Source organism: Drosophila ficusphila, unplaced genomic scaffold (assembly GCF_018152265.1).
Source record: "Drosophila ficusphila isolate 14025-0441.05 unplaced genomic scaffold, ASM1815226v1 contig_668, whole genome shotgun sequence".
Classification (NCBI taxonomy): Eukaryota; Metazoa; Arthropoda; class Insecta; order Diptera; family Drosophilidae; genus Drosophila; species Drosophila ficusphila.
Genome location: NW_025064601.1, coordinates 527352 through 553537, shown reverse-complemented (window position 1 = coordinate 553537; position 26186 = coordinate 527352). Strand labels below are relative to the sequence as shown.

Here is a 26186-nt window from a genome sequence, read left to right as displayed (position 1 = left end):
CACTTAGCTTTGTAAAAATATGACTTAAACACTGACCTGTAGGATACATCAAAAAATCGAAGTCTCCGCACGAAGCTCGACCAAAAACTGTTGACCAAACAACAAAATCTAGCGACATTCAAGTGGCAGCTTCTTTGGTATGGCGAAACCACCCACGCACATGGCAGGAGAGCACGGTGCAAGGAAACTGGAAAACCCCTCGACGCTTGTTGAATCCCTCGGAACTGCCTCATGTGTGCTTATATTGAAACAGATTGCTCTGCCATTTCATTCCAGTTTGCTCCACTCCATTCTATACTGCTGGTGGGTGTCTATATGTATTTTTGTGTGATTTGGGTGGAGTTGGGTATGTGTGTCGCTTGTTTTGGTGTCTTTTGTGAAATTGTTGCGGTTTGCAATTTGCTGCAAATGACACCGAGTTGTTGGTGTTATTCTTCCTGCGCCACCGACTCCCGTGCCGCGACACGGGAAGGACAAGTCCTTCCTCTTCGTACAGAACTCCCCCATCCGCTCCTCCGCCCCCTCCGCCCCATTCTCGATCTTTCTCTCTTTGCATGGCGGCAAAGTCGGCAAAATCGCGTATACGCTGTGTGTCTCGCCCAAGACTCGTTGCGTGTGTGTGCGTACGAGACGAATCAACCACCAGGGGACAAATGGAACGGAAGGGGAGCAGGTCGGACACTGGCCCACCCTGGTAACGCACACTTCCTACCCGCCCGCCAATTCTAGCCAATAATAAAAAAATCAGGCCTGTGGAAAAAAAGGCGAACGACACTTCGGGGCTAATACAATTTATACACTTGGGTTGGCGTCGATTCGGTTTGGCTCAGTGCCATGGTCCAAAAAAAGGAGTGGGGAAGCGAGGTAAAAAGCGAAGGAAGGACCCGGGATTGGCAGGACTTTTCTCCCCTCTTGTCGCTCCTTGCCTGGCTCGGTTGTCGGCCAGTTTTACGGTTGGATCAATGTTTATGACATAATGCCAGCACACAAGCGTACATAAACATGTATATGTATGTACATGTACGGTGAAGCAGAAACGGGAGTCCACCGAGGCATTTACCCTTGTTATACACCGCCCTGTCTACTGATTTTCCCCCCCGCCCCTCCCCAGTTTGCACCGCCACTCTAAGTGTTTCGTGTTTCGTGTGTAAATTGGAAAATTTTGTTTTCGTGTCCTGTGTAAAAGAATTACCGACACGACCGATTTTGTACTTAGTAAACGAGGTGATTGATTTCGCCTAAAATGTGGTTTATCAGTCTACATGATTCGCAGGAAAGGAAACTCGCTTCGATAAGCCGAACATTTTATACCTTTCCAGTTAAAACTTCAGTCTGATAAGATCTTGTTTCTTTTGTTGGTACAATCGTTACGACGTCAGCGACGTGTAGTACTTTTGAATAATGTCGAAATGTTATAGAAATATGTTATAGTAGACCGATGCTTATAGAATCAACTTCACAATCTCTTTTATCGTAACAAATTTTTAAATATCGAGCTTAAAGAACTGTTTACTTCAAAAATCATGCGACGTTCTAATTTTTGTTCCATTAAGTTGTTACAGGTTTTTTATCTTTTCCGTTGCGGTTATATGACATATGTAGTAGTAAGATTTTCATTAAATTAAACGTCACTTTAGGGTCATTAAAAACACCAAACCATTTAAAAAAACACTAAACATTGAAAATTGGAGTCGTAAAAGTAGTTTAATTATGATTCCAGATTTAATTCCAAACTTATTTGGTTTGCTTGTTTTTCCCAAACGATTCTGCATTCTTTTAAGTGAGGTCTTTATTTTGAACTAAACAAAATAGAGACCGTTAAATACTGTTATCAAAGGTAAGCCCCAGTCGATTCCTTTCCGGAATTGGAGTCCTCCCACTTTTGCCGTAGTCACAATATTTGTATCTAAGAGCGTTCCGTTCGTTAACTGTCTGCTCCGTCTGCTCTGTCGCTCCCCGAACCCCATGCCCGCGGGACCCGAAGACATCTATCCGAAAGGCTCCACCTCGAGTTGCCTTTACAGCCTTGTCTTTGTATCTAATAAACCTTAAATGAAGGCAATATTGTGGGGTTGTTTTGGGTTAATATTGAAACGATAAAATTGAATTGAGCCGTATGCTCAGGGAGGTTTTCCAGACGTCCCTGTAAGTGTTCCCCCGCTCGCTGATGTAGCTTTCGTTTTGTTTTTCCGCTTTCCTTGCTTTTTCCATGCTTTGTCTGGTTTTTCGTCGAGTTGAAATGACACTTTTAGCTGACTTTGATGCCGATCCCCCTTTTGATTGGGTATTGCTGGTGGGTATTTCCGATTCTCCATGAGTCGATGCGATGTTCTCCATGAGTCGATGCGGTTTTTAATCAATTTTTTGGGCACGATTGATTTAGCATTACTTAAGGTCAACGTGCGTAACTTTTGACGGAGCTAACTAAACTAACTAAATCTTGCTTCATTAAAACTCCCTTTATTTGGTTCTTCATTCACTAAAAGACAATATTCATAAATGGAAGCTTTATTTTACACTTTGTCCCTTTTTAAAACTAAAGATTTACCATTTAAACCAAAAAGTTTTTAAGAAACCCCTTTTATGAGAAGAAAAGTTAAAATAAATACGTGTTCCTTTTTGTTTTGTTAAAAATGATTTTGTGCTCAGGTCATTCGGGACATAAATTCAAACTGTGTTAAATGTTCCTAGTAAAACCCTGATGATGAATACAGGAAAATCGTTAAAATTAGAATACAAACTTAGGTATACAAAATATTAATATTAGGGCGATGACCAAGGCGGTTTCAAAACTAAACGAGCAGAACGGAAGACAGGATAGTATTATTGGCATTCATTTCTGTTTTTCGCGCTGTTTTAGCCATGTTTTTGGCTTAATGTCGTCCAACGACTATCCGCTCTTTTCCTTTCATTCTCTTTCTCTCTCGCTGCCTCTCTTCACCCCTCTCCATTTATTGCTCACTGTCTCTTTCGCGCCGCTCTGGTCAGCTTTGGCAGCTGCGACTTTTTCGCTTAACATGCGTTCAACATGTTTGGCGCTGATGTTGCTGCGTTTTTTATTAATTGAAAAGTTGATTAAAGGTGATAAAAATTATACATGCCACCGATTTTCGCGCTGCAGGCGTTCGACAACAACAACAACTATACAACGAAACACGTTTCAATTACACGCACACACACACGCACGCACACCTGCTTAAGATACACACATACACCTACAATTTACAACAAGTTGCGCTCTCTGTCTCTCGTTCTTTCTCTCTCTGTCTCTCCGTGTCTCCCTGTCTATTCCACTTCTTCTCCCTCTCTCTTTCACCCACTTCTTTTGACTCCGTGTGGAGTCGCCGTCGACATCGCCACAGTTTGTGCATTCCAGTGGAATGAGATGAGCGAAAGAGATAGTGCGATAGCAAGTTAATTAAATCCTCATGTATTAATCACGGCACCTACCTCTCGCGTCCTCTCTTTGGCTTTATTAATCGCCATCACCCAAAACTTGTTGTGCTTAAATCCTGTACACTGCACAAAAATTAGAACCTTAATTATCAAACATTATATATGCACATCAAAACATACTTAAATTTTTAAGAATATTTGCTCCTGTATAATGATTAATTTTTGAAAGAATTGACCTAGACAATTACCATTAGTCTGTCCCAATTTGTTTCCGTCCATCTAGTAATTGCCATAGGGGATATCGGAAACATAACAATACTAAAACGTTATTTTTATAATATATGTACATATGTATGATTTTTTAAATACTGTGTTTAAAAACTACATACATACTTAAATTACTTGACCGTCTTAAATTGCTAATTTAATTTGGACGACGATATAAAATAAGCAGCTGCCATACGAAAGATAACAAAATCGATATAAACAAGAATGGAAGCTAGCTTCGAAAAGCCGAAGCTTATATACCCTTGCAGTCATCATATATGTCGAACAAAATGCATAAAGGCTAAACCAAGATCGAAGTTTAGAGGATTTTTCTATTCATTTTCCATATTTTCGACTATAGATCTATGGGAGCTATATGATATAGTTGTCCGATTTTAATCAAATTTAATTCGTAATTCAAGAGTTGTTAGAAAACGTTATATTCCAAAAATGCTTATCTGATGAAAAACAACGATTCAAGAGTAGTTAGAAAACGCCATCATGAAGAAATCAAGTCGATCGGATCAAAAACAACGCTATCCGATATAGTCGGCCGATCCGGCCCGCTCCGACTTATATACTGCGTGCGATAACTACACCACTTTTGGAAAAGTTTCAGCAAGATAAAACTTTAAAACTGGCAGACTAGTTTGCGCGGACACGGACGTATTCCGATTCTGCTCGTGATGCTGATCGAGAATATATATGCTTTATGGGGTCTGAGGTGTCTCCTTCACTGCGTTGCAAACTTCTGACTGAATACATATAATACACTTTGCTCTACAATGGTATAACAATGAACTCAAGGCATGAGGTAGTTGCTTTTTATCATACACGCATGGTTTTTGGAATATATTATTTTCTAACGGGTCTTGAATTACACATTAAATATTATAAAGGTCGAGAGGCTATATGATATAGGTGTAATGGGAACATTCGGAGAAATTAGGAATAGCTTATAGAAAATTAATCATTACCGATGTTCTTGAACATTTACTTATTAACTGACGTTTACCTTAATGTTACTTTAGTTCTAGTCATTTTTTACACTTAGTTCTAACTGCAAAGGTATATTTAAGCTTGCTTCTGCTTTTGAAGGATCCGGGGGATGGTAAATCATTACAAGGCTCAATAACCCTTTTCCATTTTTCTCGGTGCATCCAAAATCCGCTCTCTCTTTCATTTGCCTTGCAGCTCATTTTTTCGCTCGGTTAAATCTGCGCTTGCGTGATTCCGATGGCAAATTAATTCCTTGGTAATTTGTTTTGATGTGATGTGCGACTTGAAATTGATTGAGATTGTGTTGTTGTTGTTGATACTGATTCTCCTGTTGCTGTTGTTGTTTCCGTGGGTAAGAATACATTAAAAGCAGCAGCAAAATTCAATTTTTATACTCGCCTCTTTGCTTCTTTGTCGTCTTGTTGTGCTTCTTTCCTTATCACCTTTTTGCCCTGCTTTACTTTTATTTTCTTGTTTTGCATAAATCATCCGCTCTGTCAGACATAACTTTCAATTAATAAACTATTGTCAATATTAATAGATTTTGCTTGCCATACGATTTGCTATGGTCTTTGGCTTTTGCGCCAAGACTTGTTTGCCCAAATAATTATACAATGAAATAGAAATAAGTCTTGGAGCCCATTCCTTATACCATACTTTTCTTAACTCATACGATATTTATTGAAAAGGGCAATTAAAAAAAAAAAATTTTAAAAATTTTTTTTTAACTATGTATTTCCCTCGTTGTGAAAACTACAATTTTTGGATGCAAAAAGTTTCTTAAAACAAAAATAATAGTAACTCCAAATAGAATTTTTAAAATATAATTTTTCTTTTATTTTTTATAATTTTTTGAAAATGTTTAGAAATACGCATTTAAGCCATATTTTTCTCTTTTCCATACAAATTTTTTCCGACATTGTCAATAAATTATTTTTGAAAAATTCTTCTTCTTGTTTAAAGAAACTTTTTGCATCCAAAAATTTTAGTTTTCAAGACGGGGGAAAATTTTTCAATAAATATCGAATGAGTTAAGAAAAGTATGGTATCATTCAAACAGCATTTAAATTACCTTTCCATTGATACCAAAAATTAAAAGAAGCAAGTTCAAGTTTCGAGTATATTTCACTTTTATTTTGTCAAAATATATATGCCGACCAGTGTATGTATGTATGTATATACAAAAATATATCAGGCAAATCCGCCGACGGCAACTCTCTTAGGCCTCTACGCCACCTCCGAATTAAAAACCTTCCACATAAACGGCTATTTCACTCACGAATTATAATATACATTGTGTTATAAAGTGTTTTTTGTTCTTACATGTCCGATTAAGCTTCATTCCTGTAAGAGCTGTTAATAAAAGGTATATTATTTTATACCCGAATCAATTATTCTAACGACAACATACCATATGTAAATGCTTTCTTATGCACTCTGCTAATAAAATGACTCTTCAAAACCATAAAATCAGTGCCATCGATCGTTCCTGAAACTTGCACCTGCACCACAGACGCACGCTCAAATGCACACTCGCTGCCAACGCGAGAGAGACAGACAGCTAAGCCACGCCCTCTTTTCGAATCTCTTTGTAATCAAATTAAGTAAATTACAAGCTCTCAAATGTTCGTGTTTTACCAGGCTAATAACTGCCGAAACTGGAGAGGCCAGGGGACGAGATCCCGATCCCCGCGAATCGGTCTGGCCTGATCCGCAGCTTTGGAGGACTCAGTCCAGTTTAGTTCGGCTCGATTTCCCAGACGACTTAAAAACTTAATTTGTGCTACCCTCTCCCTCGCAACCATTCGGATCGCTGGTGCCATCTCTTTCTGCGGCAGAGCCTGATCTTTGCCGCGCTTCCTTTCTAAATTGATTTTGAAAACAAAATGATCGTAAATTTTGATCGCCTTTGCAGCCTTTGCAAATTACCGAAGCTGTTGGCTCTGGTTGTTGTGGCTGGTCTTCAAGCGGGTACCGCCCCAAATCGTTGTTGTTGCCTCTTTTATGGGCCTTGATTGAGTTGTCATATTTTATTACTGAAAATTTTAGACAACGTTGCAGGCAGGCGCAAGCAGCAGAAGGTTTCATTGCCATAGCGAATTGGGCTTGAGATCTCGGGATCTCCAAGTCAACGTTGTGACGTATACGTTGTACGTTGACGCCGGCGCAGGCGCGGCTTTACACCTGTATCGGTGTTGGTGTCCGCGGCGGTACGGGTGTGTATGTGATATTCAGGTGATAATATGCCCGCCATTTTCGTAATGGAAAGTAATTATTGTTTGCGGCAACGAATTACAGTAATCGTCATAAAATGTTTCCCCATGACTACCCCCAGCGGCAGAGCAGCGCTGCATACGTAAAAAAACACGAGAAGTAAAAACACCCAACAATCAACGGTCGTATACAGCGGTGGAGAAACAGGCAGAGCAGCGGAAAGAGAAGGAGAGAGAGATCGACGGGAGCAGGAAGAGAGAGCTGACGGCATTCCTATAATCAAGGGAAATAACATTTTCAAGCAGCGTTAAAACTAACATTAATTATGTCCGAAACGAACAAAACGATCAGCTGGGACACGGGCGGAATACTGAATGAGAAACGCGGAACGAGAAACGGGCAAAATCGGAGAAGGGACAGCGAAACACGAAACGAGGAACACCAAAGAGCGAGGAGAAGCCTCCAACTTGGCAAAATGTTAAAAGAGGCACTAGGCAAGATCGTTTATGCGGAGATTAATTCAGTATCTTTGTTTCGAAGGTCAAGAAGAAACTGATTTTAAAACTCTATTTGTAATTTTTGACTATCCCAAAATTTGGAATCCGAATTTGGGTATCTGGTGGAAGACTGAAATTAAAACATAATGTATTAGACTGATGTTCACATGAGCTTACGTCATTAAGAAAGCATGTTACCTCAACAATTGTGCTGATGGGTCAATAAAGATATTAACGAAATCTAAAATTGACATAACATTATTGTCTTAGGAAGGGAAACTTAATTTTTAATAAGAAACGTTTTATGGTGTCTAAGTGTGAAGACAATGCCTAGATGGTACTTAAGGTCTTACGTTAGTCCTATACCTAAAGAACTTTTCGTTGATTTCCAAACTGCTATATCAATATTTTAATTATATAGTAAATAATCCACGAGTAAATCAGGCGAATAATAAAAAGGTTGTGTTGAGCATGAAAGAATGAACCTTGGATCCTTGACGAACATATCATATTGATATCTGTCAAATAATAAAGCATTAAAAAAAAAAAAATAAATATGTAAATAGAAATAAAAAATAAAACTAACCGTAGACCAAATGCTGGCGTAAAACCAAGAGAGATTGAGCCAACACATGAAACACCATAAGTAGCTTTTGTGGCGCCCTCCGATCTGATACAATACGTTATATATACATTTATATACATAAGTGTATGTAGAACCCACCGGCGATTGATGGAAAGTCGTTAGAGCAACGAACATGGCAACAAAGCAGGGAGCCGAAAATGAAAGGACTGGACTGGACTGGACTGGAGTGGGAATGGCAATGGGAAGGAAAAAGAGTGTGGCCCCCGTTCAGAGTTACGCCCCAGAGACCGAGACCAAAGGAAAACCTGACCGAACCCGAGTCCCAACCTGAACCAGGCGCATCCAATCCCCTACCCAACACCAGCGACCTATAACCATGGCGATCTGAGCCGCAGTGAAGGAAGAAGACGAGCTCTAACCAAACGAACCAGTGAACCAACGACCGACCGAACGAAACGACGTTAATAAGAAATTAATGTCTTGATCATTTTCGATCGTTATGTAAATCAATCAGGCAAATTATAGCTCAGGGGCTTGCCACAATAATTAGACCCCATTCGCAATAATGCGCCACGAGCTCCCAACGAACGAGCAAGAGGGACGATAGCCGGATCGAGATAGCAATAGAGCGATCCTCTTGGCGTGCAGACGCAGACGCGCCTCTTCGCAAAATAATAAAAAAAAAAAAACGAAAGCGCAAAAAAAACACAAAAGGAAGCAGGCAAGAACAAGGTAAAAAATGTGGCATGCAACGCCTTGATGTCTTACTCGACTCGAGGGTGAAGACGAAAGACAGAACAGCGAAGACTGAAGACTGAAGACTCAAGACTCCAGATCCGAGATCCAGGAACGTCTTCATTAAAACAACAAAACATTTATACGCCGCTTTGGCTATCGATCGTAGCTGGGAGATCGTTTGAGAGCAGTTGGTCATGGCAGCGGACTTTGCCACGGGTGCGGGGGGGTTAGGGGAGTCCGCGTCGAGAGGGTCAAGTGGGGAGAGGGCCCAACTGGCAACATCCGAACAAGATGCGTAAAAATTATTGATTTTCTTTGACTTGATTGTTGTTGGCTATCAAAATTTAATCATAACATGCAGCACAAACAGCAAAGTGGGGCGGGTACACTCAGAAAAAGGTTAAGTTTACTTTGCTTGGATATGGTGTTTTTTAGCGACTCTTGATCTAGGGATTCAAATTTATTAAAGTCAAACCACAATAACATGCTTCAGAGAAGATCAAAAATTTTTTTACAAATTATTGGTACACAAATTATAAAGTTGAAGTTTTGTATCACACTAGCAAGTTTTTTGGAAAATTTAGTTTTATTTCGACTCTTGAAATGCGAAATGCGAAACAATCAAAGAAATTAAAAAAAAAACTAATAGAAAAATCACAAATTTGATGTTGTTAGCCTTCATGCTAAAAATTGTTTTCGTTAATTATACCTATATTGATATTTCGATCTTTCCTATGGCAGCCAATGTTAAGGGGTTACATGGGTTTCCTCGGGTAAAAAACGGCCTTTTTTCAAACATTTTTTTTGCATATAAAAAATGATATATTTCAATGAAACTTTTTATTATTTAAAAGATACATATTTAATAAAGATTTTGTGAAATTTTCAAAAAAAAATATCAAAATGTCGGCCATTACGACGCCATTTCCGGCAGTCCCTAGGAAAAAAGGTGCCTCCACGTTGTCAGCAGAACTTCTTTCAGGATCATTTAAAACAAAAATAAAAAAAACGTGTTTCAGTATAGACAATAAACTAGGTATTGGACGAAGGAAAAAAAAAAAAAATGAAAATTGGATTTTTGGCAGACGTTTTTACAAAAAATGCAAATTTCGATGAAAATTTCTCGACATTTTTTTTTTTTTAAATAGTTGAAATTGAAAAAAAAAAAAATCCTTCGTTCAATACCTTGTAAATGATATCTCGAATACTTGTGTAAAATTTCATTAAGATCGGTTGAGTAGTTCGCGAGAAATTTTGACAACCGTCTTTGAAAACATAGTTTTGAGAAAAACGCGTTTAAAGTTTTAAGAGACAATAGACCTGATCTCAAGCGTCCACCTTCTCAAGGCTGTATCTCCGAGACTAATACTCGGATCAACTTGAAAATTTAGGACAATATTCTAGAAATGTTATAGAATTTAATAAGACAAGAAAAAAAATCGATTTTTTGAAACCGTGAAACCCATGTAACCCCTTAAAGTCTTAAGTTTTTTATGAAATACGAAAATTAAAAGTCCCTGCATTTTAATAATCATGGGGAGACTAGTTTTCATAAAAAACAGACATATAGGCGGACATTCATACATTCATAATATACACAATACTAGTTATCTTCAAGGCGCTGCAAACTATTGACAAAATTAATAATAGCGTCAAAAAAATGTTATTTTTGTCGTTCTATGGAAATTTTGCAATTTAGCAATCATCATCTTTACTGCCAGTGTCACGATTATATAAACTGCAATAGTATTATGAAAACTTGCGCACAATATTTCGCCCACTGTAAGAGAATGGCCAGGAGCTGGCGAAGAGCGGTCGGAAGAGAGGGAAGAGGTATAGTCAACAGGTACTGGGAAATGGAGATGGCTAGCATGTTGCCAAGTTAACCACTCGGCCACTTCGACTTGAATTTTCAATTTTGCATCGCAGCAGCAGGGAAAAGTAATTTGCCGCGTTGACGTGCTTGGCCTGACAGATGAGCAATGACCCGGCTCGACCAGATAGAGCCAGGGAGTTTAGATCGCAAGACCCAGAGCCAGAACAGAAACCACAGACCCCGAAAGCCAACGAGACCAGAATGCCCGGACGATGTTTGCTGTCGATTTCACTGGCTCGTCGTGCCGATCAATTCGCCTTAATGCAAACAACTCGTATAAATTCATGTGGCAAGTGGGCAGCCAGCCGGTCCCTCCCCACTTCCTCCCGCTCCCTTCGGATCCCTTCCTGGAAACGGGCAAAGCCAGCACTTACCAGCCACCAGGCAAAGTGCAAAGAAATTCATTAAATTAAGTGCCACACATTTGTGGCCCACTGTGCGGTGCCTTTGGAGCGCGGAGCGGAGTGCTCCGATTGCGCGGTTATTATTGCTCGCCCATAAAGCGGCTGACGAAAATGAGACAAGGACCCGGCCGGGTATTAGCCAGGATAACCGGGCAGTGGACGGGGAACCCCTGAGTGACGTCTTCAGAGTCGGTGCCTAGACAAATTACTGGGCAGCTCGCAAATGGCGATTGTCCGGGTGTCTACTGTAATGCGCCTGGCGGAGTAGTCGACTAATGATGATGGACCCAAGCGATCGGGCGGCTCTCGGGGTGGTAAAGTCTCTACAGAAAGGGAATCCAGAGTTATTATTCCCACTTTATGTCCAATGTGTTACTCTCCTGCTCAGCAATGAAGTTGCAGATGCAAATCTTTGTCTGCGCAGGAGATGAAGCCCAACATCAGTGCACTTGAATTTTCAAGCGGCAAAATATTTTTTTTTGATTTTTACTTTTAATTTTGTGTTATTAAAATTAAAGCTTAGGTCGTGAAAGAAAGCTAGCTTCGGTGGGTCATGTAGACTCATCTGAAATCTGTAGTTACGAGGGCTTATTCCTATTGTTTCCTATTGTTAGGTTCCCCTTACAACGTTAGCGATAATGTATATAAAGTACATCATCAGTTCCATCGATGTGTCCATTACTTTTCTCATTTTTATATTAGCTATTAGATATAGTAGGTTGATCTTTATAGAATTGACTCTGGAATTTATATTATTGTGATTCCAACATCATTGAAGCTATGACGATTTTCTATTAATTTGTAATCATTTCACTGATTTTTTTTTCGACAGCTAAATAATAGTGTTTTTAATTTAATTTGAATTTCCAGAATTGTTCATAGAGATAACTTTAAAACTAAGAGTCTAGGTTTTAAAGAATCCGGCAGACGGACAAAGAAACGGACGAACACGTCTAGATCGATTCAGATGGGAATGCTGATCAAGAATAGATACTTTCTATACCTTCTCTGCATTGCAAACTTCTTTTTGAAAATATACAGGGGTATACAAATAACAATTAAATCTGCGAATCAATAGTTATAATTTGTTCACATTAAAAAATCAGTGGCTTTTATGCAGTAAAGGAAGATTATTATTTTTATCTATCACCTTTTTCGGTTCAGTCTTGTTTTGTTCTTTAAAAAAGGCAAGAGGCTGAGAATTTTTTCACGACGCTCTTAAAAAAAAAACATAATTAAAATCAAAGATATTTTTATTTTATGTTTTTGCAACACTGAATAATACTATATTTACGATTGTCTGGGTACCTCCTCAATTAATTTTCAGGCAAAGTAAATAGTGTTTTATATTTAATTTTTAACTTGCATTGTACTCCGTCTTAAAAAGACAGCAACCGCGTTTAGTTTTGTTTTCTGTCTCAACAACATGGGCTACATATGGAACATTTTTATCTCTTTTTCTTTAAAACATTTAACAATGAAATAATATTACAGTAGAATCCGCTTATAGCGACTTTCAAGGGACCGACGAGTTTTCGTCGTTATACCCGGAAGACGCACTAAGCAAAAGGATATAAGTGTATAAGTCTGTCTGGGGACCAATCAAGCCATCGAGTTTTCGTCGCAATACCCGGACGGACACTATAAGCGGAGTCGTTATAACAGGATTCTACTGTAATTTTAAGTTGTAAGACTTGTCATGCCAAAGTGTTCTTATATCCTTTTAGAATAACGTCTATACTATATTAAGGAGGCTAAACTATACCCCAATGTTTGCTATGACCTTCGCAAGCCACTTTGACTGCAACCAAGTGACAAGAATTAGAATTGCGAGCTCAAGTTAGAGATTGAACAGCTCAGATAATCCATTAATGTGTTCACGAACTAACCGCCTTTGACAGGCAATGAAAAGCCGCGGAAAAAAGGAGTTAGGGCTGGAATGCCAAATAAATATGCATGAGAAAATTCACCTTTGCGGGACGCGTGCCTAACTTATTGCTCGATTCTGGGCACTTACTCTAGGTGACGATCAAGGGGGTTGACTCTGCCGCAATCAAATACAAAACAAGAGTCGCACAATTAGCAGCCCTAATAGTTTATGTTACCTAAATCTGACCCAGTGAGTTCCCGAGTTACCTATTTTTTTTGGGGTGTTATTTGTGTTTTTTTTTAAACTTCTTTTTGGGTTGGGTGTGTCAGGGAAATCAAATCATGTGACAAGCTTCTAATGAACCTCCGAAGGCACCGTAAAGTGTTTTTTTTGTTCCCAGCCTACTACATTTGTGCGGCGTATAAATGCTAATGAGCCCTCACATTTTTTGCCTCAGTCAGCGTCAATCTCTTTTTTTATAGATTTTCACGGACATTTTTTGGGTAATTTTTTGTGGCTCGTTTTGGAGGTGGAAAGTAGAAACCGTCGCTATGGACCAGGAGCAGGAGCAGGAGCAGTAGCAGTACCAGGACCATGGCTTGTCTTGTGTTCTCGTGCCCATCATCGTCAGCTTCGTCCCGAGGGCCTCCTTCCCTCATCTGCGTGTGCATTTTGTTCCACTTGAGTTTGTTTGTTTAACGACCTTTGAAATTAGGCAAAACTAAGGCGCAAAGGATGAGGTTCAATGTTCTGGGGTTGGCTCAGAGTTCGGGTTTGGCTTCAGGTTTTGGGTTCTGCCATTCTCGATTGGACAGCAGACAACAATTTATACTGTTTATATGCTAATTTCGTCGATCGCCCTTTCACTCAGATGCCGCCGCATCCATTTTATTTGTATGCAGATTTAACATTTGCTGGCCTATTTTAAATTAGCTTAATGTTATGAATTAGCCAACTTCTGGAGGGGTAGAAACCCTTGAGTGTTTCACGAACAAAATAATTCAATTAATTCTTAAGAAGTATACAAGAAATCTATTTCTTCATAGTCAAAAAAAAAAATATTTAAGTAGTTAAGCTTAACGAATCTAATTTTTTATTTTTTAAATTTAAATCCCCAATTTTGTTGAGCACAAGCTAATAACATAAAAACAAGAGAAACAAAAGATTTTGAAAAATTATATAAAATGAAAGCAGATGTTGAACATATTTAAATACACATTACAATTATTTAGTAATCATTTAAATTTTGATATCCGTATGAGAAAATTAAAAGTAACCCAACTCTTACAAAAACATTTACTTTCGGTGATACTAAAAAATGCGGGACAACAGGTGCAAGCTACATTACATTCCCCAACATTTTTTAATAAGACTATATGACTTTTATTAAAAACAAGTGGGATTGTGTTGAAGTTACTTTCATTAACCTTAACTCAGCCAGGTCCCACAAAATAATAAAATTGTTTGCTTTTATTCTTTTAGTAAGAATTTTCAAAAGAAAGGATATGGAGTTAAAATTGCACAATTCAAAATTTAGCTTATAAAATAGCTCACCATTTTAAATTTTTTCCGGTTCTCTGATTGATTTTTTTCAATGTAAGCTAGACTCGACGACTTTTGTCATAACATCCTCATTAATCCTGGGGGTCGTATTCAGTTACGAAAGCTTGGCGCCAGATCTAAATGCTGGCCAAATGTTTAGCCCGTTAAATGCCACGCCCCTTATCGATTGCGGACCAACAGCAGGGGCTGCTATCTCAGCCGGCCCACTTAAATCCAAATCCCTGAACTCAGGGCCAAAACAAAAGCCAAAGACCTGTTCCAGCTGGGATCTTTGTGGCAAATTAGGACGACAAGCCCCCGAAATTCTGCGGCACACAAAACTATGCCTGATAGCAGTCTGTAGTTCGTACACCCCTCTGCTCACCGGAAGTCGAAAAGTTAACAGAAACCATAATTCAGATAATTTTATTTATAACACCCTTGAGGAATTATATTTTATTTACTCTTTCAAGTGTGATGATGAGGTCGAGAGCTGTGCGAGGCCTTGTTGGATGGACCGATACCGATATGGGTCCTTGTCAGGTCCTGCCCCTTTGTTATGCTTTGTGCTCGTTGCTTGGTGTTTGGTGTTTGGTGCTCGCTGTTTGCCGTTTGCTGAACTCTATGAAGCGTCTGGGTCGCCCCGGCAAACAAGGGTTGAATCTGAATTCGCGCCGGTCTCCTTTCGTTCCTTGGGTTTTCCTCCTTCGATTTTCTGGCAGATGTGTTTGTAAATTATCAAAATCTGTGTGCATTTCGGCATATAAAACTGACGCTTCAGGATTTTTATTGTGTTTTTTGTTTTTGTTTTGGGCGAAGGGCCGCCGCCCCCAACGCATCTCCTACGGGCGATGACTCGGCTGCGGTGCAGTCGGTGGTTCGTGTGGTTAGCCAGTGACTCCACAAGTCCATACACCAAGCTGAGAGCCAAGTCCTAGCCCAATCCAAAGCCGGTCGTAATTACCCAGTCAGCAGGAGCTCTGGCACTGGCAAATTTTTGCAATTAAATTTCACTTAAAACTGCTACTAAACGGAGCACTGCTACTAAACGGAGGCAAAGGGATCAGAAACGGGTAACGGGCCCTAGAAGTAATTTATTTCCGCCAATGGAGCTTCAAACATATCCGAGCAACACCCACTACTTCCTAATTGTGGAAACCAATTTGCGCCGCTATAAATTAGAAAGACAAACGACGTTTCTCCTCGACTCTCGCTGCATTTCCAGAGGGGAGCCAGTCAGTGGGGGCGTGTCCACTTACTGTTCCTGTTTCGGCCTTTTCCATATCTTGAACATTTGCATAAATAGACTTTAATTGTTTGCAATTATAAAACGAGCACTAACCGAGTGGCCCCGTCTCGCCCGCAACAACACATGGCGCCGTGGTTAGCTGAATAAAAGGATAGATTGAGCAATGGATACGAGAATAAATATACGTAGATCCAGAATCACAAGCAGTTATGGAAATACACAAATATTTGATAACAGGGATCATAAAAAAGTAATCTAACGTTGGTGACCAGAAACATACTGTATCTATGTATAAGTATATCCTTGCAGTTTAAATTTAAGTCTAACAAGAAAAGTAGCTATCTCCGGCAAGCCGAAGCTTATATAATATACCCTTGGAGTATACATTCAACAGTCGTTACTCTATATTCCAAAAATCATGCTTATCTGATAAAAACGATCAGAATCGAAATGCGTCTGTCCTCCTGTCTGTTTCTACGCAAACTAGTCTCTCTCTTTGAAGACCATCTTGCTGAAACTTTACCAAAAGTTGTATAGTTTTTGCACGCAGTATATAAGACGGAACAGGCCGGATCGGCGGACTATATCGGATAGCTCCCATACCAGAGAATGGAATAAAAAATCTTACGCCGTTGTTTTTGATCAGATCGACTTGAATTCTTCCAGATGGCATTTTCTAACTGCTATTGAATTTCGGATTAAATTTGATCAAAATCAGATATACAGCTGTACGATATAGTTTTCTGATAACAAGACTTTTGGTAAACTTTCAGCGAAATAGCTTTTCAACTAAGAGGCCATCGATACCTGCAAAATTAGTTTCATGAATCACTAAGACCACACTTTTGAACTCATGGATAATGGGTGATCCATTTATCAGCACGTTTACATAATATATAAAACTCCCTAATCCTTTGGTAACCATCAGCTACAGTTCTGCTTAACTAGTCTTGAGGTGATTTAAGTGATTAGTGATAAAGTGATTCGACATATGTAGACTAGGAAAAAAATTATCTTAAGTCAAAAGATGAAAAATGTTTGGGAATTTTAATTTGTTGTTTGCTATGATTCCAATATTTGATTTATTATGCAATTTTTTATTTTTGAAGGGGAAATTATTTTGTTTTTAAGCAACTAATAGTTTTGGTAAAACAATAATTTGATATCTTTGCCATATAGGCCCGCTTCACGAGGAAGGGATTAACTGCGAGGATCACAAGCATAAATCCTATAAAGAGCCCAAATCAAGTCAAAAAGCAGATAACGACACGGAATCTTCAAAGCGTAGGCGCTGCAGGACCAACTTCAACTCCTGGCAGCTGGAGGAAATGGAAAAAGCCTTCCTCGGAAGCCACTATCCTGACATTTTTATGCGAGAGACCTTGGCGATGCGGCTCAATCTGAAGGAGAGCCGCATAGCGGTGAGTGGAGAAAAAAGGGTACTGCAGTATTTGTCAGAGCTATAATGTAATAATGAGCCAAAATTGTAGTTTACTTCTTTGGTTAAGATCCATTGCCTTTACTAATGAAATTGTAACTTTTGATAAACAGTTGCAGAAAGTATTTCAGTTTCTGTTAGCAGTTTGCAAAAGAACATGTCACAACCCATAAAGTATAATTGGATGAGTATATCTATACCTAGATCCCAAATTAAATTTCGAAGAAATAACGGAAAAACAATTTTTAACGGATTTTTTTTATCAAACGGGCAGGGTGTTTTTATGACTCTTCAGTTCCGAATTGAATTTCATTAAAATCGGATGAATATATCATAAGTTATGATTCATAACTATAGCTGCCATATAAAATATAGAAAAGTCTATATAAAACTTACGAATTAAATGAAATTTTAGAAAATGAATAGAAAAATCGTTATATCTATTATATTTAGTCTATATAGAACTTACGAATTAATTGAAATTATAGAAAACTAGAGGTCCTGTGTCCGCTTCGCTGGTCAACACAATTTAACAACATAAAAGTCAATGTTGCAACATTTTTCAAATATATGGAAGTATAGAAAGATGGTGATTTAACACTTTTCCAGTTTGACTTTTCCACTTCCGCATAGTCGCCATTGGTCCAATAATATTGGACCAATATCTAAATTTTCATTATCACTGTAGTTCGATATTGGAGTGTCAAGCGTCCATGAAATTAACTGAGCAGAGAACACTAAGGTTTGCATAATATGTGAAAAAACTTAATTTACTTGGAAATGATAAATGAAAACCACAAAAATTGAGTTAAAATGCTATGGTAGCGTGTTTGTCAGTGTGATGAGGTAGCAACTCACTTTATATGCGCAATATTGCAATTTTCTTACGGATCCCTAATTTTTTATAATTTTTTTTTTATAATTTAAAATAAATTATAGCCTATTTAACTCCACGATAATGTAGCTTTCTAGTGGTAAAAGAATTTTTTAAATCGGACCAGTAGTTCCGGAGCCTATTCGCTGCAAACAAACAAACAAACAAATTTTACCTCTTTATAATATACGTATAACATAGATGAATAGAAAAATCGTTATATCTTCGATATTGTTAGAAATAACAAGTATATATGGTATATTCTTAATAAGCATCACGATCTGAACCGACATACGTCTGTACTCAGAGAGCTGCAACGATCACAATTTTTTCGATCATACTCGATCATTTACTCGGACTTTTTGTGATTGAAAACATTGGTTCAACAAAAATGTATGATCGTAAGCGATCGTGCTCAAAGCGAACATTCAGTTCCAATCACTCAGGCTCGGTTTCGAATGATTTTGTTAGTTCGAACCGTTTTATTTTTAAGTTTTTTTTTATCTTAGTGAAGTTTGTGCTCTTTAATATTTGAAGCATTAATTTTGTTGATTAATTTAAGTATTAATTATATTTTAATTTTGAGCTTTAATATTGAATGTTGATAAATGAAGTTTTGTATTTTGGTTGAATTAATGCATCGCAACTTTCTTTAAAATAAACATACATATTTACATAACAACTATGCACACATTTTCGATCTGATTCGTTCACTCACATTCAATTCAAGTGCAGCTTGATCGAAGTCTGACCGGTTCGTGCGTCGTTGTACTTGTCTTGTCGTCTTTTTGATCGATCATTTTCGATCATCATACCGAAACCAACAAATCAGTTTGAATCAGTAAGCTGAACACTAAAGTGAATGGTTCGAACTCGTTCGTTTTGTGCACGAAACTCGATCGTACCACTTCGTAGCGGCTAAGCGCTGTGCTGAGTTGTGATCGGTTTGAGCGAGTTTGATCGAACATGAACGAACGTCCGCCTGTCCGTATGCACGGTTGCCACTTCAAAAATTTTTAATGAGCCAAAAAAAGATTAAAATTGAGCCAATTTGAATAAAATAGAGCCAAATTTTTATTTCTTTTTTTTTTTAACTTGTATCATAAAAAAGTAATTTAAAAAAAGAAACAAAAACATCACAACACATTTTTCTGCAATGAAACTAAGGATTACTTGGTAATTTACATAAGTCATTCTGACGTATGATCAGAGCTACCATACCAGCGGAAGAATTTAGTTTCGATCTGGGACTTTTAGATTTCAGATATTAATCCCTTTTATAATTGAACAAAAAAAAAATGCATAATTAAAAAATGATTTCGTTTTTTTTCAAATTTAAAATATTTTGTATCGCTATTAGCAAAAAGAGCCAAATTCAATAAAAATGGGCCAAAGAGCCAACGAGAAAAAAAAGAGCCAGTTTTGGCTGTAGGTGTTCCACGCAGTTTATAAGTGGGAAACGGTCCGGATCGGGCGACAATATCAAATATCTCCCATAGGAGAGACCGAAAAAATAACGGAAAAATAAATTTACATTTTTATGTATACTATATACATATAATGTATTATACATATATACAGTAATTATATGTTATTATATTATAAAATTCATAAGCTTAAACATCTTAAACAGCTGCATTAGAACAGTCCTCATCACTGTGATGTTTATTTAGCTATTTATGTACTATATTTAAGCTATTTTGGATATTAGGAATAAACAAGAGGGAACGCTATCAGATACCCGTGGGCCAGATAAAGAGTGCATCACTATCCTCAATCACAAAACAAAAATGCTGTGTCATCAAAACTGTGGGCGTGACAAAGTTTCGCGGTTTGTGGACGCACATAAATTTAATAAACTTGAACTGCGTATGTGTAGAAAGAGTTACCATTTTTTAACCCAATACCGACAGACATATGTAGATTACATGGCCTAACGATCCTGAACAGGAATAAATGTACTTGTTGGGGTTGCAAGTGCTTCCTTTGACCTGTTTCATACTTTTTTCAAATACAGTACAAATTTTTCATACCTTTTGCTCGTAGAGCAGAGTAACTCTATGAGCAAAAGGTATGAAAAAGTTGTAAAGGTCGGCCTACTAAATCTTATATGTATGCAGCTGTTTTTCTTGTATGGAAGTACACTTTTAACAGAAACTGAAAGATCTACTGCATTCTGCATTTATCATGGTCTAAAGTTCTCTACATAGCCCGATTCACTTCGGATCGTTTTGATAACGTTTGCGTGAGCATTGTAAAACAATTTGGTGGCAACTGGAACTCAATTACCTAATAAAACCAATTACCTGACTATTTTTATCCAATATAATTCATTTTATTTCATTTGCAATTGCGTTTCGTGTCGCTCGTCGTTGTAATGATTTCAATTGCTTTCCCGGAGCGGAGCTTAACCCTTTGTCGTCCGAAGAGAGCCCGCCTCTTAACCCCTAGTCGGCGATGGTTGACTTTGCATGTCGGTCGTGTGATTATCGTAGCTCTTTGTCTACCTATCTCTTTCGAGGACATTCTGCTACGCTTACGTCCGAAATTGTTTCTTGACATGACATATCAATTTGTCAATGCGAACGACAAGACAGCGACAGTCTATCTGTTCGGCATTCCCTCCACACCGAAAAAACAAAGAAGAGGGGGAGAGCCGGGAACGAAGCATTGCATGCCGCTGTTCGAAAACCATTTGTTGCACATTAAAAAATGCACAATGCATGCAAATGATTTCAAACTGTCCCACACACACACACAGGGGTTGCCGCCCACTGGCAATCCCTCCCTGCCACGCCTCTGCCGCCCCCAACCACCCCCCGACACGGCTGGGTTCCTCGACAAACAGCACGTCAATTAGCGACGCCATCTTGTTTATGACTTCAACTAACCAAAGCAACCATGCCCATCATCATCGTCATTGTCATCAACAAATTCATCGTCATAGCACTATGGTCACGATCTCCAACGCGATAATAATGAGGATCCAACTTCAGAACGCATGACATATTGCCCTTGGTCTGTTTAATCGTCTGAGTCCGAGTTTCTGGCTTATTGAAATCAAATGTAGAAATTACGTTCATCTAGTAATGGATTTGGCTGGAGTATTAATCCACCCCGAGTATGAAAAATAGAAACAAAATCCAAACCATGTCTATATTTTTTACAGTAAAAGATGTAAAGATGCTTATTACATAATCATGTACTTAAATTTTAGTTTTCCTTGCTTTTAGATAATCGTTGTATATGTCATTGTTAAGTGTACAAAAAAAACCAACCAGAAAGGAAGCTAGCTTCGGCAAGCCGAAGCTTATACACCCTTGCCGTCATCAAATACGTCGAACAAAATATATAAAGGCTTAACAACATCGAAGCTATGACGATTTTTCATTAATCGCCTATATATATGACAGCTATACGATATAGTCCTCAGAGCAAAAGGGTACTATAATTTGAGTCAGAAGTTTGCAACGCAGTGAAGGAGACACCTCAGACCCCATAAAGTATATATATTCTTGATCAGCATCAGCATCTAAACCGAAGTACATAGGTCTGTACGTCTGTCCGTCTGTCCGTTTTTCCGTTTCTACGCAAACTAGTCTCTCCGTTTTAAGCCTATCTCGCTGAAAGTTTACCAAAAGGTGAGTAGTTATTGCACGCAGTATATAAGTCGGAACGGGCCGGATCGGCCGACTATATCGGATAGCTCCCATACGAGAGATTGAAATAAAAAATTCTGACGCCGTTGTTTTTGGTCAGATCGACTTGATTTCTTCCTGATGGCGTTCTCTAGCTACTATTGAATTTCGGATTAAATTTTGTCAAAATCGGATGACTCTATCATATAGCTGCCATAGGAAAGATGGGGAAACCTATTTAGAAACTAGCAAACCCCGGCGAACTCCGTTTCGCCACCAGATGGCAACGTACTCTTCTAGCATTCACTGTACTACGACCTATGTTCCAACAACGTCGCCTTCCAAACATGACTTTATAATTTCTGTACAAAATTTACTCAGTTTTAGACTTACACACAAGAAATTTCATCAAAATCGGTCCAGCCGTTTAGAAGGAGTTCAATGAGTAACACACGTACAGAAGATTTCCCGTCACACGGGAACGCTGTCGAAATGTTACATAAAACGAAGCCATTACCAAAACCCCAAAAAACTTCACTTCACTTCACTTCAATACACCAAAATCACAAAAATTTAGTTAAAATGCTAGTTAGCGTGTATTTGTCAGTGTGATGAGGTAGTAACTCACTTTATACGCGATTTTTGGTATGTCGAACAGGGTTTAAGAGGATGAAAAATAGATGTTGGTTGATTCTCAGACCTATGCAATACGCTCACAAAATTTCATGAGAATCGGTACAGCCGTTTTGGAGGAGTATGGTAACAAAAACTGTGACACGGGAATTTTATATATTAGATTATATGTATAAGATAATGGAAAAGAAATTTTAACGTCGTTGCTTTTAATCCCACGAGCATGATTTTGAAAATTTGGAGCTTTTTAATAACCCTTGAATCGAAAAAAAAATTTCATTACAATCCGAAAACGTTATCATATAGCTGTCATAGAAAAAATCTAAAAAATCTATATAGAAGTAACGAAAATAAAATTATAAGTAACATCGTTGTTTTTCATCAGAAAATCATGATTTTTGAATAACGAATTAAATTTCATTAAAAACTGACTACTATATCATATAGCTGCCATATGAACAATAGTCGAAAATATGGAAAATTAATAGAAAAACCGTCATAGCTTCGATGTTGTTTATATATTTTGTTCGACATATTTGATGACTGCAAGGGTATATTAGCTTCGGCTTGCCGAAGCTAGCTTCCTTTCTTGTATTTTATAATTCAAGGCTAGTTAAAAAACATGATATTCATAAATCATGGTCGTGTGATAAAAATTTCCATTAATAGTATATATATTTTTCGATCTCTCCTATAGCAGTTATATCAAATTTAATTCGAAATTCGATAGTGGTTAAATAACATAATCTGGAAGAAATCAAATTGATATGATGAAATCAATGGCGTGAGAGTTTTTTTCAATCTCTCGTATGGGATCTATCCTATATAGTCGCCCGATCCGGCCCGTATCGACTTATAAACTGCGTGCAACAACAACACAACTTTTGGTAATGTTTCAGCAAAATAGCTTCAAAACTGAGTTTAAAGAGAAACAGACAGACGGACAGACGGACAGACGGACAGACGTACAGACGTACAGACGTATTTCGATTCTGATCGTGATGCTGATCAAGAATATATATACTTTATGGGGTCCAAGGTGTCTCCTTCATTGCGTTGCAAACTTTTGACTGAAATTATAATACTCTTTTGCTCTGCAAGGGTATAAATATACATATATGTATAATTTACTTTCTACAATTTGTACATACACGTATGTATATCTAGAGTTTAATTGCTCACCAATAAAATAGATTCTAAGCTTAAGCTTTATGTAAATTACCCGCAGGTTTGGTTCCAGAACCGCCGGGCTAAGTGGCGAAAAAAAGATCACACCATAAAAGGTCCTGGAAGACCGGCGCACAATTCCCAACTGCAGAGCTGTAGTGGAGCTCCGATTCCACTGGAGGAACTGTGGGCCAGGGAAAGGTGAGTTCAAAATCTGAGGGATATTGCCTAGATCCACATCCTGATTGCACAGAAAACACCTTGATTAGAGCCCAGCGAAGCAAGCGGATGAAAAAGGTCATCGAACGTCAGGCGAGGAAATTGCGTCTTAGGGGATACGAGGTCAACCTCAAGCGGCTGAGGGCGGACTATCTGGCGGCCAACAAGGACAACTTGCAGGACCAGCAGGACCAGAACCCGGATTGTGACCCGGAGGCCATGGACTGCTACAACGGGGACGACCTACCCATCGTTGTGGTGGGCAAAGGCAAGAAGGACATGACAGGCGATGATCAGGACAATCCCTTCTGCTCCTCGAGAACTTACCCAAAAACCAGCGGCAGCAAACTGGACCCCGACGATATGGGAATGCTCATAAAGCTGAAGACGGCCCCCCATCCTTCGTCCCCTGCAAGGAGCAAGCCCCTCTACAGCTCCCCCTTCAGCATCGACTCCCTACTGTGCTCATGACGAATATCGAGTGTGTTTTCGGTGGCTAGCTAGAAACTAAGTGCGAATAAAGATGTAAGTCTTGGCCTTCACCTCTTTTTGGCATTTCTTTTCTTGGGATCAGAAGTGGGCGAGTGGGATTGAGAACGGTTAGGAGAACGCATTCTGAGGTGTGAGTCCATTTTTAATTCCAACCAACTGCCCGAAGGCTCTCACGGAGCAAACACCAAAAACCAGAAACAGAAACACAAAATCGGGGCGAGGAGGTATTACATCCATCAAGTTCACACGCACCTCGGACGGTGGAATGAGTCTGGTAAAATAATGCCTAAAACGCGCAGCTTTTGACAACTTTTCAGATCTTTAAAGTTTAACACTTTAACACTACAATTAAGTTAAATATTTTGGGCTTTCTTTTTAGCAACACTTATAGTGAGGCATTTTATAAATTTTCATTCTGTTTTTTAGCCAGGTTTTTAGAAAATCCTGCTCTTGTTTTCAAAAACGTGTTATGCACTTCAGAACTAATGGTTTTTCAAGTGCTATTGGTGGGCTACTATTGTCATGAACAGTTTTATACAGGGGCGTACGCAGGAAATACTTTCGGGGGAAGAGTTATTAAGCCCGAAACGCCCCATCCCCTGGGTACTTATGGTATGGATCTAACTTTTTAGTGGCAGTCAGAAATAAAGCGGATTTTAAGTCCTATTTATAACTCATATGTAAATATCTCAACCAAAACACACTTTACTTGATGGTCTGGTTTTTGCGGTTTAAGTAAGTCGCAATTGCGGAAATAGTTATCGATCGGCTACCACAATGAGCCTTTCCCACCAGCCGCTAAATCCTGACACCGCCAAGCACCAGCTTGGAGCTCGTGCTCTCGACCTCCGGGCGGTTTCAAAAGTGCAATTCCCAACCGTCGGAGCAGAGACAGATAAAGAGACAGCAGAAAAGAAAGAGACGGTTGCACTAATGTAATTCACACATCAGGCAAATAAATAAGAAGGCAACTCCTTCAGCAGAAGCCACGTTCGCACTCGGGGTTCAACGTGCGGTCCTACAAAATGGAGCCGAGTGCGAAGCCGATCCCGAACTGAGGATGCAGAGTGGCGAGTAATGCAGACAATCCGTCATGCAGGTGTGAACGATTCATTAATTTCTCGCCTTCATACGAATTTTCATTTCAGTTAACATGCAAGCGGAACCGAAGGAAGCCTCAAAGAGTTACGCAGGCAGAGAGAAAAAAGGCGCGATCGATATTGCACTCCTTAAATGGAGTTTTTTTAAATTTAAAATACAATAATTTTTTTTTTCATAATTACCGTGCCGTTTGTTAATGCTTTTATTAAATGTTCTAAAAAGCATTAAGAACCTTATTTATTATTTTTGTTTATTGACTTTATTTCATAAAATCGGCTTTATGACATTATGTGCCCAAGTAAAAAATTGCGAAACATAACTTTAAATAAGAAATTGTTTACTACATAGGTTTTTTTTTCAAGTATAGCGGGATCGGTTAAGGGGCCTTAAATGGAAGATCGACTTCGGACACGGAGTTGCGCTGGACTTTAACGGCAAGGTATACCTGGCAGCTTTCTTGGAGATCCGCTCGGCTACATCCACTGCAGCATCCACATCCAAAAAGACCACTGCTGATCCCCCAAGCTTAACGTCTTCATTACGTACGGCCCACGTTTCCCGCCGCCCCGTCTCCACGCGGCCAGAAACAGAAATTTCGGGAGAAAACCGAAAGACCAGAGCCCCACTCCCTGTCTCTGTTGCCAATTTCGTTTTGCATTTTCAATTTCGTGGCACTTCCTTTTGGGGATCCGGGGATCTGTTCTCCTGGGATTTGTCTGTGGAAAAATGAGTCGGCCCAACCGGCGGGTGGCCAACGATCGCAGCTGGTACAGATTAGTTAGCTGATGAGTCCAAAGATTGATTGCAAATTAGCTTGAAATACTTGCTCCTAAAATAATTATACAAATTGGTTTCTATTCATTAATTGATTAACTAAATTAGAATTTAATCTATATGTCGGTGACTTGTGTTTGCAAATCTTTTGTGTCGAATGCGACTTCGGTACGTATTCAATCTGAATAATAACATGTCTCTAAACTTCATTA

At 38.8% G+C, this 26186-nt stretch overlaps 1 protein-coding gene across 1 annotated transcript in view; it reads left to right on the top strand.

The window, feature by feature from the left end:
- LOC108101882 (homeobox protein unc-4) overlaps positions 1-24078 on the top strand; it is a 29954-nt gene extending 5876 nt beyond the window's left edge. Inside the window, exons 2-4 of the mRNA XM_017206429.2 lie at positions 16818-17059; positions 23450-23589; positions 23658-24078. Of these exons, the coding sequence (XP_017061918.2) occupies positions 16818-17059; positions 23450-23589; positions 23658-24078 (803 nt within the window). The remainder of the gene's footprint in view (positions 1-16817; positions 17060-23449; positions 23590-23657) is intronic.
- Positions 24079-26186: the final 2108 nt, after the last annotated feature.